The 19,161-nt window shown below is 40.2% G+C and overlaps 1 protein-coding gene across 1 annotated transcript in view; it reads right to left on the bottom strand.

Moving 5' to 3' along the window:
* LOC105981524 (serine/threonine-protein kinase 4) overlaps positions 1 to 19,161 on the bottom strand; it is a 75,611-nt gene that overhangs the window by 33,409 nt on the left and 23,041 nt on the right. The window contains exons 5-7 of the mRNA XM_013010716.1: positions 17,584 to 17,721; positions 15,844 to 15,972; positions 14,162 to 14,365 (exon numbers count right to left, since the gene is read on the bottom strand). Coding sequence (XP_012866170.1) covers positions 14,162 to 14,365; positions 15,844 to 15,972; positions 17,584 to 17,721 — 471 coding nt within the window. The remainder of the gene's footprint in view (positions 1 to 14,161; positions 14,366 to 15,843; positions 15,973 to 17,583; positions 17,722 to 19,161) is intronic.

Here is a 19,161-nt window from a genome sequence, read left to right as displayed (position 1 = left end):
TTTTTTTTCTTTTTGCTTATGTGGTGCTGAGGAATCGAACCCAGGGCCTCAGGCATGCAAGGCAAGCGCTCTACCACTGAGCCACCTTCCCAGCCCCACTTCTTTCTACCATAGGTAGTTAGGTGGATAATAGAGTGAGGTGCCTTTTCTTGATAAATTCAAGATCTAATTAAAAGAACAAGAAAAATATGTACACAAAAAAATTAAGAAATCACAATCTATCCACCCTGAAATACTATGTAATTGGGTTTTTTGGTTTGTTTTTTCTGGTGCTAGGGGTCAAACCTAGACCTGGTATTTTGTAAACTAAAACACTGTTGTTTTTCGTTTTGTTTTGCGAGGGGATATGTGTGGCATTGTTTGGTCATGAGGCTTGAACTCATGGGGCTTGAACTCAGATGCTGTCCCTAAGCTTTTTTGTTCAATACTAATGCTCTCCAACTTTGAGCCACAGCTCCACTTCTGGTTTTCTGGTGCCAAGGCTGGCTTCAAACCATGATGATCAGATCTCAGCCCTCAGCCTCTTAAGTAGCTACGATTATAGGCATGAGCCACTGGTGCAGCTACATTAATTTTTTTAATCTCTTTCAATGGTTAAGAATCAGAAATCCCATATCAAATATTTCTGCTTTCATCTTGATGTCAATACCTGATGTCTATTAGACTAAATTCAAAGTTCTAAAAACTATAATAAGTTTTGGAATTAGATAAGTTTTTAAAAATCTCATTGCCTATTCAAACATAAGCCAAGAGTGAAATTCACACACTTCTTAGATGATTGCTTAAAAGGTTACATATATCAAAACACCAAAGACCTAAAGTTGATTTTAGAAGCACAATAGAAAATCCCTAGAATTTTACATGTGTGTGTATGTGTGTGTACACACACATTACCATGACTTTTAAATATTAGAAGTAGAACTTCCGATCCTGGGACTGGGGCACTGCTCTAGTGGTAGAGCACTTGCCTAGCATGCACAAGGCCCTGGTTTTGATCTCCGGTACCACAAATAAAAATCTATATCTTTGGTCCTAATTACGGCACAGGTAAGAGTTTTTAAATTCTTGTGTATTCCATTATCATGTAAATAAAGCAGTGAGTTTGCTAGATGTAACATACAAAATACCATGTGCAGGAGCCTGGTCCTTGGCCGCGGCCTGAGGCCTGAGGCCTTCATCAATCCTAGCTTCATCAGTCCTAGCTGCTATTCTACCAGCTGACCACACAGCAAAGCTAACCAGACCAGAACAAAAGAAATATCTAGCTGAGTGCAACTTAGCGTCCAATCTACAGAACCATGAATTAAGTAAAATGGTTGCTATTTTAAGCCATCAAATTTTTAAGGACTTTATTAACCAGTAGATATAATCTGGATATAGTCCATCTGTCTTTACCCCAGCCCCTCATTCACACATACCCTATATTATCCATAAAAAGAGATCTATCCTCAAGGAATTCAATTCAAATTCAATGAACACTAACTAAATCGAGTTTCAGGCTTTCTACTAGGTGCGTTCGTGAGTCTCAGCCAAACCTATGACCCACAACAAGAACAGAGGAGGGGAAGAGGACCTGTACTGCTTTGTACTACAAAGAGCCAAAGCACTACCTCACTTAATCCTAAAAGAATCTTTTGAAGTACATGTTATTTTCCCCACTTTAGAAGTGAGAATTCTGCATTAGATTTCATAGCTAGTAACCAACAAGGGTAGGATGGAATGAAATGCCAGCTGTTGGGTTTTAAGCCTGGTGAACTAAACCTTTTATTGTAAATGCTCTGAAACCCAAATGAAGATTCTTGATATATATTACCGCTGCCATTGAGTGCAGAAAGAGTGAGGGAATGGAATTTCCCAGGAACTTTATCTTTGAACTTTTCTTTCAGCATCCTTTAGTTAGATGATCAAGTGCTGGACAGCAGCCTGACTGTGCTGAAAGGCTTAAGACAATCACTCCAAGCTGATTAAAGGCTACGCCGTCCCCTGGGCTTCAGCTGGTGGGCTGACCAGTTTTCTGTTTCAACTTGAACTAGGGTACTTTTTTCCGATGTATCTCAGGGAAGGAAGACATTCAGTGAAATGATAATGGAAGAAACCTGAAGCCACAGGGAGACTAGACTGAGGAAAGCCTTAAAAATAGCCACATCTTGCTGATTCTTTTATCTGATGCAGGAAATACATGCACTCCTATACTGTCATTGGCCTATTTTTCTCTGTGAGCCACATTTATCAAGCTAAAAGGACAATCTGACTAGGCCTATAGGCAAAGGAGTTAATTGAAAAACAATACCTTCTGTTAATTTTTTGTTGTTGTTGTTGAAAAGTGCTACATAAAAGCAACAATCCAAATGTGGGAAATAACCTATGTAATTTGTGGGCAGGGATGGGAAGGAGAAACTGAGGGAAAATGAAGGAAATGGTGACATTGTCCAAAAAAGAAATGTCCACATTACCTGACTTAATGAAATGGAAATCCCTCTGTACAGCCCCTTAATAATCACAATCAAATTACATTAATAAAAATAAAAGCAACAATCCAGCTGGGCTGGTGGCTCGTGTCTATGATTCTAGCTACTCAGAATGTAGAGATCAGGAGAATCACACTTCAAGGCCAGCCCAAGAAAACAAAGTTAGCGAGACCCTCATCTCAACTAAATAAGCCAGGTGAAGTAGCATGCACCTACGTCCCATATAGTCTTCCCATGTGAGAGGTCATAGATAGAAGGATTACAGTCTAAGGCTAGCACTGGGCAAAACCCCAAGACTAAATAACTAAGAAAAATAACTAAAGCAAAAAAGGACTGGGTGTGGCTCAGGTGATAAAGTGGTAAGAGTACCTGCCTAGCAACCCCAAGGCTGATTTCAAATCCCCCCCCTTTGATGGGGACAGCAGAATAAGAGGAGGGGGGAAGAGGGCTGCACAACCATGAATATGTTAAAAAAAAAAAAACAACAAAAAACACTAACTAAGCTGGTGGCTCATGCCTGTAATCTTAGCTACTCAGGAGGCTGAGATCTGAGGATTGTGGTTCAAAGCCAGCCGAGCAGGAAAGTCCGTGAGACTCTTATCTCGAATAAACCACCAGAAAACTGGAACTGGCCCTGTGGCTCAAGTGATAGAGCACTAACCTTGAGCTGAAGGGCTGAGGGACAGTGCCCAGGCCCAGAGTTCAAGCCCCATAACTGACCTAAATAAATAAATACATGCTCCTAAATGATGCCTACAGTTTGTAAATCACATGTCATTAACTCAATTTTCAAACAAATTAGCAAGATCTCTTTCCTCTACTGTTTGCTCTTAAATTTGTATTTATATGAACTAGAACATGCTCATGTCAGGGCCGTGCTAACTAAAAAGGAGTCTGACTTGATGATCTTCCATTTCAAACTTCCATTTTTCAGGCTTGCTACTAAGTAAAACCACAATGGGCAACCTATTCTTTCCTTAATTCTTACAATAGTTCTTTTCTACCTGAATGGTAATTAACTGGGCAAAAGCCTACACTTTCTTCTATTATACATAAACATTTGCAAGGAAAAACTCCAGTAATCCCTCCGTGTTTCCTCCTGGTTTAGACTACTATGCCATCGTGAAAACTTTTCTTAGGGTTTTTAGGGGTTTTTGTTTGGTTTGGGTTTTAATGTTATAATGTTTTAATGGGTTTTTACGTATATAATTTTGGTTTTATTCCTTGGCACCTAATTGTTTTACATGTACCAACTCATTTACTTATACAAGTTATCCAAATTGTGCTGGGTAACCATAATATTCCTTTCAAAGCCAGGTGCCAGTGGCTCACATCTGTAATCCTAGCTATTTAGGAAGCTGAAATGTAGAGGTTGACAGACCAAATCCAGCCAGGCAGAAAAGTCAATGAAATTTCATCTCCAAAATAACCAGCAAGAAGCAAGGCTACACGTATAGCTCAGGAGTAGCACACCAGCTGAGCTAGCAATATGAGCAAGTGCAAGGTCCCAAGTTCCCACCAACATACTACATATATACACACATACATACTTAAATACAGCCTGATGCCAGAGACTCATGCCTATAACCCTAGCTATTCATGAGGCTGAGATCCGAGGATCACAGTGTGAAGTCAGTTTGGCTGACTTTAGGAGACTCTATCTCCAATAAATTACCAAAAAAATTGGAAGAAGAGCTGGGGCTCAAATGGTAGAGCACTAGCCTTAAGCAAAAGAAGTTCAGGGACAATACCCAGTCCCTGAATTAAAGCCCCAGGATTGGCATGTGTGTGCATGTACATGGGCGAGTGCGCGCACGCGTGTGCACATGCGTGCGCGCGCGCACACACACACACACACACACACACACACTTTAAAAGGCTGGATGTGCGATTCAGAGCTAGAACATCTGGGAGGGGGTATTTTCATAATGTTCTTTGAAACCATTAAGAATTTCTTTGTTAGCCAGGTGCTTGTGGCTCATGCCTGTAACCCTAGCTACTCAGGAGGCTGAGATCTGAGGATCGAGGTTCAAAGCCAGCCCAGGCAGGAAAGTCTGTGAGACTCTTATCTCCAATAAACCACTAGAAAACCAGAAGTGGCACTGTGGCTCAAGTGGTAGAGCGCTAGCCTTGAGCTGAAGAGCTGAGGGACAGTGACCAGGCCCAGAGTTCAGGCCCCACGACCGGATCCCCCCCCTCCAAAAAAAAGAAAAAGGAAAACCAGAAGTGGCGCTGTGACTCAAGCGGTAGAGCACTCGCCTTGAGCTGAAGAGCGCAGGGACAGTGCCCAAGCCCAGAGTTCAAGCCCCACGGCTGACCAAAAAAAAAAAAAGGAATTTCTTAGTTACAAGTTATACGATACTAGAAAAACTTCCTTCTAGTTAAGCAGTACAGGTAAATGCCTCTCTGTGAACTGACTTGACTTCTGGACAGTGGTGTACTAGTTGACTTAATGTTGGAGCTCTATATTTAATTTAATACATACTACCTACAGTGATGGGGGCAGCACATGTACAACTTCACAAGTGACAGTGTTTTGTACCACAGTTATTTCAATAATTTCCTAAGGTCTTTTGAGAATCCCCACTTTCCTCCCTCCCTCCTTCCCTCCCTCCCTCCCTCCCTTCCTTCCTTCTCCCCACCCCCCCTTTCATTATTCATGGGGCTTGAACTCTGGGCCTGCAAGCTGTCCCGGAGTTCTTTTGCTCAAGGCTAGCACTCTGCCACGTTGAGCCACAGCATCACTTCTAGTTTTCTGGTGGTTAACTGGAAATAACAGTTTCATAGACTTTCCTGCCTGGCCTGGCTTTGAACTGCAATCCTTGGATCTCAGCTTTCTGAGTAGCTAGGATTACAGGCATGAGTCACCAGCACCTGGTCCTACTTTCTTAATGAAAGTATCTTCACATATCATCTTATCAATACAATCAAGTCCAAACATCTTGTTTTGGCTTTCAAGAGTCTTTAAAATTTGACCAGAACCCATATCTGCTTCAACCAAACTGAATACTCAATACACATTTCTACCTTTCTGACTTAGCACCTGCCTGGAATACCCTCCTCCAGCCTTCATGCCTATCTAAGACCTTCCTTCCCTCTCACAAACGTTTTTTAGATGCTTCTGTACCAGTTACCCAGCATTTTCTTTCTTTCTTTCTTTCTTTTTTTTATTTCTGTCAGTCCTGGGGCCTGAACTCTGGGCCTGAGCACCATCCCTCAGCTCTTTAGCTCAAGGCTAGCGCTCTACCACTTGAGCCACAGCGCCACTTCTGGCTTTTTCTGCTTATGTGGTGCTGTGGAATCGAACCCAGGGCCTCATGTATGGCAAGGCAAGCGTTCTACCACTAAGCCACCTTCCCAGTCTTCACCCAGCATTTTCTTTTCTTTTTAATATATATTTTTATTGTGAAAATACTGTACAGAGGGGTTACAGTTACATGGGTAAGATAATGAGCACATTTCTTATCAAGCATTGTAGCTTCCTGCTTTGTTTCCCCTTCCCATCCCTTCGTATTCCCTCATTCCCCCCCACCAAAGTTGTAAAGTTCGTTTTTCGACATAACGACTTATACATCTCATTGTTGCAACGACGCCCAGCATTTTCTAGTACTCTGTTATCTGTGTCTACAGAGGTCCTTTCTCCTCAACCAAGTTATAACACTATCAAATATCACTATCTGGATCATGCTCCATACATTTGAAAAATCACATAGAAGGGCTGGGAATATGGCTTAGTGGTAGAGTGCTTGCCTAGTATGCATGAAGCTCTGGGTTCGATTCCTCAGTACCACATAAACAGAAAAAGTCTGAAGTAGTGCTATGGCTCAGTGGTAGAATGCTTGTCTTCAACAAAGAGAGGCTCAAGGACAGTGCCCAAAGCCCTGAGTTCAAGCCCCAGGACTGGCAAAAAAAAAAAAATCACAAAGAAAGTTATAGTGTCAGGCATGCCATAAATATTATATAATGGAATGATAAATGCCATCTTCCTTTTATAATATGTAAGTTTTTTGTCAGCAGTGAACACCCCATTTGGCTTCTGTATACTAGACAGAAATAACACAGTAATTACTTAATAATCTGGGTTGGCATTAAACACTTTTTAACAAACACTGATCCATAGGTGATACTTCTTAGAACAGATATACATAAAGAGAATCATCTGCTTCCTCTTTATAGATCCATTGCATCTATAAATTTACTTCCATTTCTTTCTGAACAAAAGCAAGTTGGTTCAGAACAGCTTAGGCCATCAAATAGTTTTCAATAACGGATCAAGACTGATTTACCTACCACTTAGGCAGAAGAGCCAAAATATATCTTTTGGACTTATTTTCCTTTGTTTTTCATACTGTTGTTTCATTGTTTTCACAGGGAAAACATTCTTGGCTTTCCTACTACCAATGTAACTGTATTGCAGTACCTTAAATTCCCCAAAATACAGACCATGAGCCTTCACCCCTGTCACACTGAGATGTGGTATGTTCATGTCTACTATGACGTGGTCTAGCAGGGTGTTCTGAATAAATTTTCAGGCACCAAGGTGTCTAGGCTTTTTGGCTCATCCAAAAAAAAACTAAGAATGTTAATGGCTTCCAAAGATAAACATGGGCCCAACATCTGGACACAATAAAAAAAAAAACCACACAAACAATTAGGATTTAGTCTCTACTCTGGCAGGGTAACCTTGACTATTTGTGAAACTGTGAGAAAAGTCTAAGTACCAAGATGTCTGCTTTTCTATTGTAAATGTCACCTAAGCGGGAGCTTCTGATAAAATACACAGTGAACCGCAGAGATTATCTTTCAGGGATGGAAAACAATCCAGTCAGTAATAAATTCCACAGTATTAAGATAAGAGGCTGAAACTTCACAAAAGAGGGCTCACGGGGATCCGAAGTCTGTCCTCCTTTAGAATCTGTCATCTGCTATGCTGAGCTACTTAACAGATTCTCAAAACCATCTATCTTCTTATTGCCAAGGAATTTAAAACTCTCTCTCTCTCTCTCTCCCCCTCCCTCCCTCCTTCCCTCTCTCCCCATCAGCACATTTGTAAAACATTACTGAAATGGATTAAGTGACCTTCCTTTAATTCAATCATTTTCATGCCAATGCTCAGGCACAGTTAAGGTAGCACTTACAAAACACTGTTAATAACCAAGAGTAGAAACTAAAATGCATAACTGTCAAGAAAAAAGAAATGAGGATGGAGATAAGTAGCCTCTCTGTGGGACTATTCAGGTGCAACACAAAAGCCACTCATATATTACGATACTCATAAATACTTAATATAATAGCAACCATTTTTTAGTATTTAAACACAAAGTATTTTATGTATATCATGGCAACTACAAAACAGGAACCTTTCTATGCCATTTTTTTCAGACTAGGAAACTGAAGGCCCAAAAAGGCAATCATTTTTCCAAGGAGACTCAGTGTAAAGGCCTGGAACCCAAGTTTCAAGCCAAAGACTGATTCTAAAAGTCCTACCAAAGAAAGTTTTTCACCCTTACTCAGAAATATGATTCCAGTCAGACAAATGAGTGGCAAATGCCACTCAAGAGACTGAGATCTGAGGATTGTAGCCAGCCAGGAAAATCTTGAGATTCTTATCTTCAATATTCTACTCAAAAAAAGAGAGAAAGAAAGAAAGAGAGAAAGATAAAAAGCCAGCCAGAAGAAAGCCTGTGGTAGAGCTAGCGTTCAGCAAAAAAAGGAACAGGTCCCAGGCCTTAAGTTAAACAAATAAATAAATAAAAATAAAAACATATATATATATATATATATAATTCCAACAAAGCTAAATGTCCTAAACTTAAGCTGTAGTATATGTATGCGCACCTGTCTTATGATGCTTACTGGAAATGACAAATATGTATACAGAGAGACACGTAATATTCTGATGATAGTTTTTAAGATTCTGAAGCAATCAGAAAATGGACAGTTAGGTTACAGTGGTTAAAAAAAGTGTTAAAATATTTATGTCCTAACTACCAAAACTGCAAATGTTTTAATCCCAGAGTATGAAAAAGATAACACACAAAAGAGGCAATGTTTATAACAGCAGCCCCCTTCAGATAACTGCAGGTGGAAAGAAAATAGGCCCTGAGTCAAGAATTTCTCTTACGCAGTTCTGACATGTGTATCTGATGGACAGTGTTGAATTAAAATCTTTTCAGTAAGAGCCTGACCTTTGGTTTCAAAGGAGGAAACTTACAATAGTGGGTTCCTTCAAGCACCTGAGGACTTTCTAAAACTCTAAACACATGTTTTCACACATAATACTGTTACAGTAATTTATCAGAGTTGCTTTCACTTAAGTATGTCACTACACCTTAAAATTCTATTTTAAAGAGATTAATGAGTCTATCTGTCTAGACTTTAAGTTTGTTTTTGTTTTGTTTTGTTTTTCCTTTTTTGCCAGTCCTGGGGCTTGAACTCAGGGCCTTGGCACTGTCCCTAAGCTTCTTTTGCTCAAAGGTAGCACTCTACCACTTGAGCCACAATGCCACTTCTGGCTTTTTCTGCTTATGTGGTACCGAGGAATCAAACCCAGGGTTTCATGCATGCTAGGCAAGCACTCTACCACTAAGCCAATCCCAGCCCTAGTGTTTTTGGGATTTTTATTTATTTTTTTGGTCTTTTCTTTTTTGTACTGGCGAATAAACTGAGAATATTACCCTTGCTGGGCAAGCACTTTGCCACTGAGCTATATCCCAGCCCTTAAATGCAAGTTTTAAAGACAAATCACTTACTCCTTGCAGTTCACAAAACTCTAACTAGAAAGGCTCAAGTCTGGGGAAAGAACTTTGTATGTGTCATCTACCTCTTGCCTCCATTAGCTTAACAAGCCTGGAAGGATCAGGGAAAAACAGCTGATCTGCCATGCTTAGACATGTGGTAGACTGGAAGGATCATGGCATTATAGTCACTAAGCCTCACAGACAGAGGACCATGGCATAGCAAGACTTTGTAAATGGGTACTTGACTATTGTGACTGTCATCCTTCCTCCTGTCACTTCCTCTGAAAAGCAAGTGTGAGGGCCTGAGTTCAAACCCTGGTACTGGTAAAATCAAATCAAATAAGTAAAATTAGATCTAAAGGTATAGCTAAATGTTAGGGTAACATGCATAATGCCATGCACTCCCCTGAAAATACAGCAGGCCAAAAAAAAAAAAAAGGTATAAAATTTTCCTTATTTTTACACATAAAGTAACATTCCCCCAAATCAATTCTACCCAAGAATTATTATTTTTACTTTTTATTTTGTTAAATTTCTTGGTTAGGGGGCTGGGAATGTGGCTTAGTGGTACAGTGTTTGCCTAGTATGCATCAAGCTCTGGGTTTGATTCCTCAGTACCACATAAACAGAAAAAACAAAAGTAGTGCTGTGGCTCAAGTGGTAGAGTGGTAGCCTTGAGTATAATGGGGCTCAGGGATAGTGTCTAAGCCCGGAGTTCAAGCCCCAGGACTGGCAAAAACAAAAACAAAAATTTCTTGGTTAGGGCTATTTAAACTAATGAAAGCTCCAAAGCTATATTCAAAGTAGCATGTTGTAGAAAGAAAACACCAATTCTGGTTAAGGTCTACTAAGAAATATGGGAAAGGAAAAGTTACTATGTTGAGATGTTTTCCTGACATCAGTCTTCCTTGAATTTTGACAAGTACGAGGCATCCAATATCCTAACTAAATAAAGACACTGATCTAGTGTTGCTATGTTTATTTAAAATTTATTTAAAGATAAATAAATAATGGTCTTTACCAAGAAAAAGGGCCTTTGTGAATTGGGATAGAATTTATCTCATAACCTATTGCAGAGCTCCCTCTGCTGGCCAGAGAAAAAACAGTGATTCCCAACTAACAACCTATCAGGATCACTTCCAATAGGATAATTTGCTGCTCAGTTCTTGGGGACAAACAAGGTTTTCCTAGATATTTTATTCAAAAAGGAAAAAAAGAAAAAGCATATCTGAATGCTTGCTAACGTGTATTAGGCCCTGAGCTCAATTTTAAGCACAAGAGAGCAGGGACAGAAGTAAGTAGCGTGGACCAAGATTTGCATTTTTCTTAACAAGTGTTCTTGATAAAGCAATTTTGTCTGTGTGTGTGTGTGTGTGTGCCTGTGCGTGTGTGCATGTGCGTGTGTGTGTGTGTATGCATGTGTATGTGAAACATAGCTCTCAGATATAACAATATCATCATCTATCAGAGGCATGTCCTCTTTGGACACCATCTATTATTTCCTTCTGGAAATCCTAAGAGCATGTAGAGGAGCTAATTACTGAAACCAGCAAGGAGAGGCAGATCACTACAGGCTGAGACCATATCATGAGCCTTAGTGTGGACAATCAACAAAATGAGCTCAGCTGAAGCAACATAATTTAATGGTTAAGAGTACAAATTATGCTATCAGGCATATCTGGGTTCAAATCTTGGCTTTTCTATTATATATTATGTAATCAGAAGCAAGCTACTTAATCTCTCTGTAACTCAGTTTCAACTGATAATATATATTTACCACACTGCATGGCTATGATGATTAAAATAACGTGTAATGTCTATAAAAGATTAAACACAGTGACTGGTATATACTGTGTCTACTCATGAATTACTATTAATAGTGTTAACTCCCATCCTATTGAGTATAATAATAATACCTTGAAAACACATGCACAAACAAAAGGCATCCCTAGAATCTAATCAGAAGACAGCACAAGTTTTACTATTAGTTTCCCAAAGTTTTATATTATGAATTCAGTGCCTGGAAGCACAGGCAACCAAAACAAATCAGACATTGGGCAGAATGACAATAGTACAGTCTCTACCGCTGACTAGACATTGGAGCATGAGGAAGGAATAATCTAACTCTATCACTACTAGCCATGGAACTACGAAGAAGGAACACACTCTCCGAAGCTGTTCCTTTACAGAGAAAGAGAAAGTGCAGAAATGTCATCCAAAAAAACCTCCATTTCAGCAAGCTGTTAAGAGATATGCCACACAACAACATCTTCTGAAGACCAAACAGCATCCAGTATTATTTGTAAATATATAGAAATGTTGCAAAAATACAGACACAAAACAGCAGGAAAAATTATACTCCAAACTCACGATTAATGCAACTAGAAAGAGGCATTGGGGAATCTTAAACTTTTATTAGTAAAGTCATGAGTCATTCATATTCTTCTTAGATTATGTGGTGTGCACTTAAAAGAAATCAGTATGTTAAATCTAATCAGTAAAACCAAATCTTTTAAAAGAGCAAAATAAATATTCAGGTAATAGGCTATTCTGTTCTGCACGTGTTCCACAATAAATAAATAAATGAAATAAAAAAGGGAGCAATTTCTAGACAGGCACAATTGGTAATCTCCACTTGTCCTTTAGATTTTAGTTGAGATTTCAACCTTCTCTCAGATTCTATTCAAGACAACATCAGCAGTCAGGGATAAACACTTTAATATTTGCTTTCTTTCCCTCCAGGTTTTTTTTTCCTTTTTTTCTCTTTTCAGTACTTATTATATTTTTTTAATATTTATAAAACTGTAATCATGCTATTAATTTTTGCTGAACTACTTCCTCAAAAACAAGATTTTTTAAATGTTTTCCTATGCATAGTATTTCATCCTGTAGATATACCAAAATTAATCTGACCAATCATCTGCTACTAAATAATTAATCTAGTTTTTTAAATTATAAGCACTGTACTTGGAAATATTCTTAAATATAACTTCTCTGTGTATGTATGTATGTATGTATTCAATATATATACAATTATTTTCTTGGACCAGATTCCTAGCAATAGAATTTACTGATTCAAAGGTTTGAATTTTTCAAACTCTTGAAACATTCTAAAAAAGGCTTACTAATTTAAGCATCTACCAGTATTGCTACCACTACTTCACCATCTATAAAATTTAAGTCAGAAGCCAGATAATGAGCCTGGATCCCAAAAAGAAAAAAAAAACACATTTTCCCTTTGAAAATAAGAGGCTGACAAACAAACAGACCTTGCCTGAGAAGCTGGAAATGAGAAAAGCCTGAGAACCCTGCCCCTGTCTATGCCTGCCACAGTGAAGTTCCCTGGCCTCCTCCAGCTCTTTCCCATCCCAACATCTTCTCTACACTGCTCTCTATGCTAGAGCACCTCTGCCTACTCTGTATGCTGCCAATCTTGCTGCGTTTTTCCTCTAGACATTTTTCAGTGAGGCCTGCCTAAGTTCTGTTCTGACAACACCCCCAGATTACTCCCCTTTAGAACTCACTTCATATGCTGAACTGTAATTAGTGGTCTTTTCCTAGACTAGACAATCAGTTCATTCAGGAAAAGGACTGCTTCTTCATTCTCTATTGTCCTCAGCGTCTAGCAAAGTCCTTCAGAAACAGTAGGCACTGAAGAAAAATTTACTGAATAAACAAATCACAAAGGATCTATGACTAAGACAGCAACCTCTTGCTGTCTGTCAGGAGCCAGAGAACCACTAGCCTTGTGGGCTAGATGGTCCCTCTTACAACTACTTAATTCTGCCTATTTAGCACACAAAAAAGCCATACACAACAGCACATAAGTGAATGGCCATGCATATGTTCCAATAAAAGTCTATTACCAATAGCAGGCACCAGGCCAGATTTGGCCAAGGACCACAGTTTGCTGATCCCTGGTTAAGAGGAAGGTATAATGTTGTTTTTCAAAATAAAACAAAACAAACAAATTTAAAAAAAGGCAGGAGGGGGAGATGTAGCTCAGTGATAGAATAATTGTCTAGTCTACACAACTCCCTGGGGTTAGATGCTTAGCAATGCTAAAAAAAAAAAAAAAGATTAACAACAAAAAAGAGGATGAAAGACTTCATGCTTTAAACCTATGTTTAGCTAAATTGTACCTTACAACTAGACTATTATCATTTTGTATTCCCCAATTCCTTTCCTCTGAGAATTGGTGTGTAATGTTTAAAATAAAGGGAAGGTCAATAGCTGAAAAGGAGAGGCGAGTGTTACCTTATGATGAAAGCTAGGCACAAGGCATGAGGCAAAAAAGATCAGCCAGATAATGAAAAGAAGCAAAGAATGAGGCATGGTAATGGGGCCCTGCAATCCCAGCTCTAGGAGCTGGGATTAGGAGGGTCACTTGAGCCCAGGAGTTCAGTGACTTTAGGGGACAGAGATCACCATCTCAGCAAGAAAGGAAAGACTCAAAATGGATACTAAAGAGACTTGATAGAATTTTAAACTTATGGTGGGGGGAGAGGATGGGGGGGCAAGGATGGGAAGGGAAAACAAAGGAGGAGGCTACAATGCTTGATGAGAAATGTACTCATTATCTTGCCCATGTAATTGTAACCCCTCTGTACAGTATTTTCACAATAAATTTAAAGAAAAAGAATTTTAAACTTGTATAGCCATCCTTGTGACTACTGAAGTGCTGGTAAGCCTTGGCTAGATACCAAACTACCTTGAAAATGAACTGAAGACATGTACAATATATAGGACAACATTCAGAGAGAATAGTTGTTTGGGTTCAAAAGCAAAATCCTTTCCTGTTAAAGCCTGCTTGCCTCTTACGCCACTTGCCAGCCTTCTCCCACTCAGCCCTCCAATGTAAAGCTTCCTTTGGTTGAGGCAACGTAAAGGTAGACTCAAGACTCAGCCTTCATGGACCATGAGAAACCATCTTTTCTGGAATGGGTATGTCTATTTCATCAGAGCCTTACTTTTCATAGTCCCTTCCTCTTCCTCATCCTCTGCATTGATCACCATGGTGCCCAGCTGTGATGGCAATGTGTCATCGTGCTCAATCATGGTATTGGCTCCATCACTCATGGTGTTGGCTACTCGGACGGTCCCCATCTCATCACCTGCTGCTCGGACCATCGTGCCAGAATCCATTTCATCCTCCTCCTACAAAAATGACAAAACCTCAAACTGGGGCTACTGTGATCAAAACACTTTTAAGTTTCGTGAATTACTGTTTCTCATCTTAGCACAAATGTTTCTGGATTTGCTATGTCTTCAGGTTAATAGAAATGAAAATCCTTATTTATCCAAAGAAAATCACAACTCACCCAAGTGGGAAGAGATATTTAACCTTAAAGGAACCTCTTTTAACACCCTTCTCATTTCTTTATTTTATTTTTTGTCTTTTCCTTTTTGGTAATGGGAACTGAAGCCAGGACGCTGCACTTGCTGGGCAAGTGCTTTGCCACTGAGCTACACCCCAGTCCCTTCTCCCCTTACTTATTAGACTTTTTGCAAAAATAGATCTAAGCAGCTCACATAAGCACCCTTGAAATCTCAAGATTGTGAGAGTCTGTAAGTATAAAGTATATACATCTGAGTATAGATCCTAGATTCACCCAAAAGGGCTTAGAAAACCTATCTCAAACCTGTCTCAAATAAAGTTGAATTCAGGGGTTAGAGGCATGGCTCAGTTGGTAGAGTACTAGCCAATAAGCAGAAGCATCAGGTACTGAATTCAAGTCCCAGTCTCAGACAAAAAAAAAGTTAACTTCAATTAAAAAAAAAAAAAGTTGTCCGGCACTAGTAGCTCATGCCTGTAATCCTAGCTACTCAGGAGGCTGAGATCTGAGGATCATGCTTCAAAGCCTACCCAGGCAGGAAAGGCCATGAGACTCTTATCTCCAATTAACGACCAGAAAACTGGAAGTGGCACTGTAGCTTAAGTAGAAGAGCACTGCCTTGAGCTGAAAAGCTCTCAGGAGGCTGAGATCTGAGGATCATGCTTCAAAGCCTACCCAGGCAGGAAAGGCCATGAGACTCTTATCTCCAATTAAGGACCAGAAAACTGGAAGTGGCACTGTAGCCTAAGTAGAAGAGCAATGCCTTGAGCTGAAAAGCTCAGGACAGCACCCAGGCCCAGAGTTCAAGCCCTATGACCAACAAAAAAAAGCTATGGGGTAGGAATGTGGCTTAGTGGTAGAGTGCTTGCCTAACATGCATGAAGCCCTGGGTTCAATCCCTCAAGACCATATAAGCAGAAAAAGCGGGAAGTGGTGCTGTGGCTCAAGTGGTAGAATGATTACCTTGAGCAAAAAGCTCAGGGACAGTGCCCAGGCCCTGAGTTCAAGCCCCAGGACTGGCAAGATAACAATAAGTATTATTATTAATTATTACTATTATTATTACTATTATTATTTCAATAAAAGATATGGTGGCAAGGGTAAAATATGTTTTAGGAAGCACTGGGGAAACAAGTTTAGCAAGTTTCTATGAGCCTGGGTGTAGGTTAGGGCACAGTCCTTCAAGAAGAATTTCCAGTTGCAAGCTAATCCAGAATCATCTATTCATCTTACAGTCTTGACAATCATGAGATAACAAGCATTCATAGACTGAGCCCCACAACCCTGCCTGCCACTCACTGAGTTTTCTTCATCATCCTGGTCCACTTCCCGCTGCTGGGCTTCCTGGCGTTTCAGTTTCACATCCATGGCTTCATTAATTAAGTCTCGTAATATTGACACTCCTTTGGCACTCTTTACAAATGGGTGCTAAAACAGTAAAGAAAAAAATGCTGGAAACAATTTATAATTTAACATAGTACAGGAGACATACTAGGTACTTAATAAACTCTGAATTAATAAACTTTCTCTTCATATTTTTGGCAACAGCTAAACCACACTCACTATCACTCTAGACAGATGTACATTCAGGCTTCGCTCATTTTTATCTGTGTCCTCGAAGGCATGCCTATATCATTTCTTTCCATCTAATCTAAAATTTTCAAAGCAGTGGTATCACTTCCTATAGGAAGTTTTCTAAATGCACTGGGAGCCTGTTGTAATGTTTCAAGAACACATATGGCAGATGATGAGAGGTGGAGACACTAGCAATCCTGCAAAATATCAAACAGTCCTGAAAATTCTGCACATTTTTCACCTATCTCAGACTACCTCTTACACTGTAATAAATAATACTCGGTTTTTTTCAAGAGAAATGCAGAGTCTAGTGATTTGGGAGGTAACTTAGGAGAGGGGCTCTTAAATGAAATAAAAATATTGTTCAGAAAACTCTGCATATTTACCTATCTCACTTACTCAATACGATGCATTATAAATTTCCAATCATGTATTTTAATGCAAAAACAGTTTCTACGTTAACTGGGTGCTGACAGCCTGTGACCTTAGACAAGTAACTAACATGGATCCTGAATTCAAACCACGGTAGTATGACCTTTGAATCCAAGCCTCTAGCCACTGGGCTACACAGACCATCTGCCAAATCCTATCTACCCTTCCAGGCCTAGACACAGACACACCCTCCTCCTCCAAAGAAACACTTCTAGTGTCTCCAAACCAATGTAGCCTCCTCCTACCCTGAGCTGATGTTAATTCTCTCTCAGAACTGGATAGACCCGATAGCATTCCTGCTTTAAGAAAGACTCAGGTTTCTGCCAGGCATGATGGTACATGCCTGTAATTTCAGCATCACAAGTTCCAGGCTAGCCTAGGATATATACGTAAGACAAAAGGGAGGAAGGGAAGGAAAGAAGGAAAGAAAGCAGGCTACCAGACTCAGGTTCTATCACTGGACACCCTACTGTTTACCAGATGAACAACTCTTTTTTTTTGGGGGGGGGAGGGGAGGTCCGGTCGTGGGGCCTGAACTCTGGCCCTGGGCGCTGTCCCTCAGCTCTTCAGCTCAAGGCTAACTCTCTACCACTTGAGCCAAAGCGCCACTTCTGGCTTTTTTCTTTTTGCTTAGCTAAGGAAACGAACCCAGGGCCTCATGCATGCAAGGCAAGCGCTCTACTACTGAGCCACCTTCCCAGCCCTGAACAACTCTTAAGAGGAATAACCTAACCAGTTCTCACCTATAAAATGGACATGACAACCACCTCTCATAGGGTCAAATGATGATTAAATGTGTAGAGCATTTGGCACACACTAAGTACTCATCAATGTGCATTTCCTTTCTCTAATCTCTAATTCTCTAATCTCATGTGGCCCTATATTTTCTTATATTAATTCTGTTCAATGAGTTAAGATTATTTTCTATGTCTTTCCTGCTCAAATAGCTTTACTACAAGCAGGTGACTTAACAGCATCTTCTGGTCAGTCTGTGAATGAAATAGAGAAGCAGCCTCACAGGGTGACTCATACCTGTAGGAGCTGAGTGGCTGTGGCTCTCTGCTCAGGGCTTTTTACAAGACACTGCTTCACAAAATCCATGAAGTTATCTGACCATAGTTCTGGCTTGCGGAATGTGGGAGGAGGGTTTGTAGGAATCATGAAGATTGCCTGGTCAAAAGAAACAAAACAAGATTTGGTAAAAATAAAAGTAATGCCCAATACAAACAGGATGAGAATTATATCTGAAGCTTTTTAAATGATTTTTCTCTTCTCCACTGGTAAGTCTGAGAGTTAGGCACCTATGGCTCATGCTTGTAATCCTAGCTACTCAGGAGGTTGAGATCTGAGGATCATGGTTCAAAGCCAGCCCACACAGAAAAGTCCATGAGGCTCCTCTCTCTTGTCTCCAATTAACCACCAAAAATGCCAGAAGTGACAAGAGTACTAGCCTGGGCAGCACCCCGGCCCTGAGTTTAAGCCCCAGGACCAGCTAGCGTGCTCTCTCACTCTCTGTCTCTGTCTCTCTCACTCTTTGTCTGTCTCTGTTGCTCTCTCTCTCGTCTCTCTCTCTCACTCACAAAAATACTTTGCATTAAACAAATTGAATCGTATGAATCTAAAAATATAACCAGCAATTCTCTTTCTCACCTCTACACCTGCAAAAAAGAGGGAAGATTGTCTTGGGGTACATGAATGTTCTTTAAACAATTCAAGGAGCAGGGTGCCGGTGGCTCAGGCCTGTAATCCTAACTACTCAGGAGGCTGAGATCTGAGGATCGTGGCTCAAAGCCAGCCCTGGCAGGAAAGCCTGTGAGACTCTTATCTTTAATAAACCACTCAAAACCAAAAGTGGCTCTGTGGCTCAAGTGGTAGAGCATTAGCCTTGAGCTGAAGAACTGAGGGACAGTGCCCAGGCCCAGAGATCAAGCCCATGACCGATCAAAAGAAAAAAATTCAAGGCTTTATGGGAGAAGAGATTTCTATGGGAGGTATAGAGAGGAAGGCAAGGTCAGGGTCTTACAGCAGTGCTGTAATAAAGGGTTCTTTGCTAAGTAGTCTGGGAACTCCTGAAGGTGTCAACAGTGAGAGCAGTTTCAATAGAGATGCTGCCTATGAGCCCACACACAGTGAAACAGATGGGAAGATGCTATAAAGAAGACAATCAGTATTTATCACTGGCTAATATTATATTAAAATGTGGATGACAAAACTATTTTTTAAAAATATAGGCACATATAAAAAAAGTCAGTCTAAGAACTTCTCTAGCCTATGTCCTGCCAGGAGATTATTAAGATATGATCTATTGTCAGCTGGTCACATATACCTATACAACACTAATAAAAACACTAGACACTAGGTTCTGGTGATCTAGACACTAGGTTCAGGTCACAGTTATGACCTGAATGTCCCAAAACATGACAGTAATTAAAGGTGGGAACTTCAGATGATTAAAACACAAGAGCCCAGCCTTTGTACATGGGAGTTCAGAAGTCCATGTAAAAGAACTGTTCTCGGGGCTGGGAAGGCGGCTCAGTGGTAGAGTGCTTGCCTTGCATGCCTGAGGCCCTGGGTTCGATTCCTCAGCACCACATAAGCAAAAAGAAAAAA

Source organism: Dipodomys ordii, unplaced genomic scaffold (genome assembly GCF_000151885.1).
Source record: "Dipodomys ordii isolate 6190 unplaced genomic scaffold, Dord_2.0 Scaffold13, whole genome shotgun sequence".
Taxonomy (NCBI): domain Eukaryota; kingdom Metazoa; phylum Chordata; class Mammalia; order Rodentia; family Heteromyidae; genus Dipodomys; species Dipodomys ordii.
The sequence above is the reverse complement of the archived record's forward strand: the minus strand, read 5'-3'. Positions and strand labels throughout refer to the sequence as shown.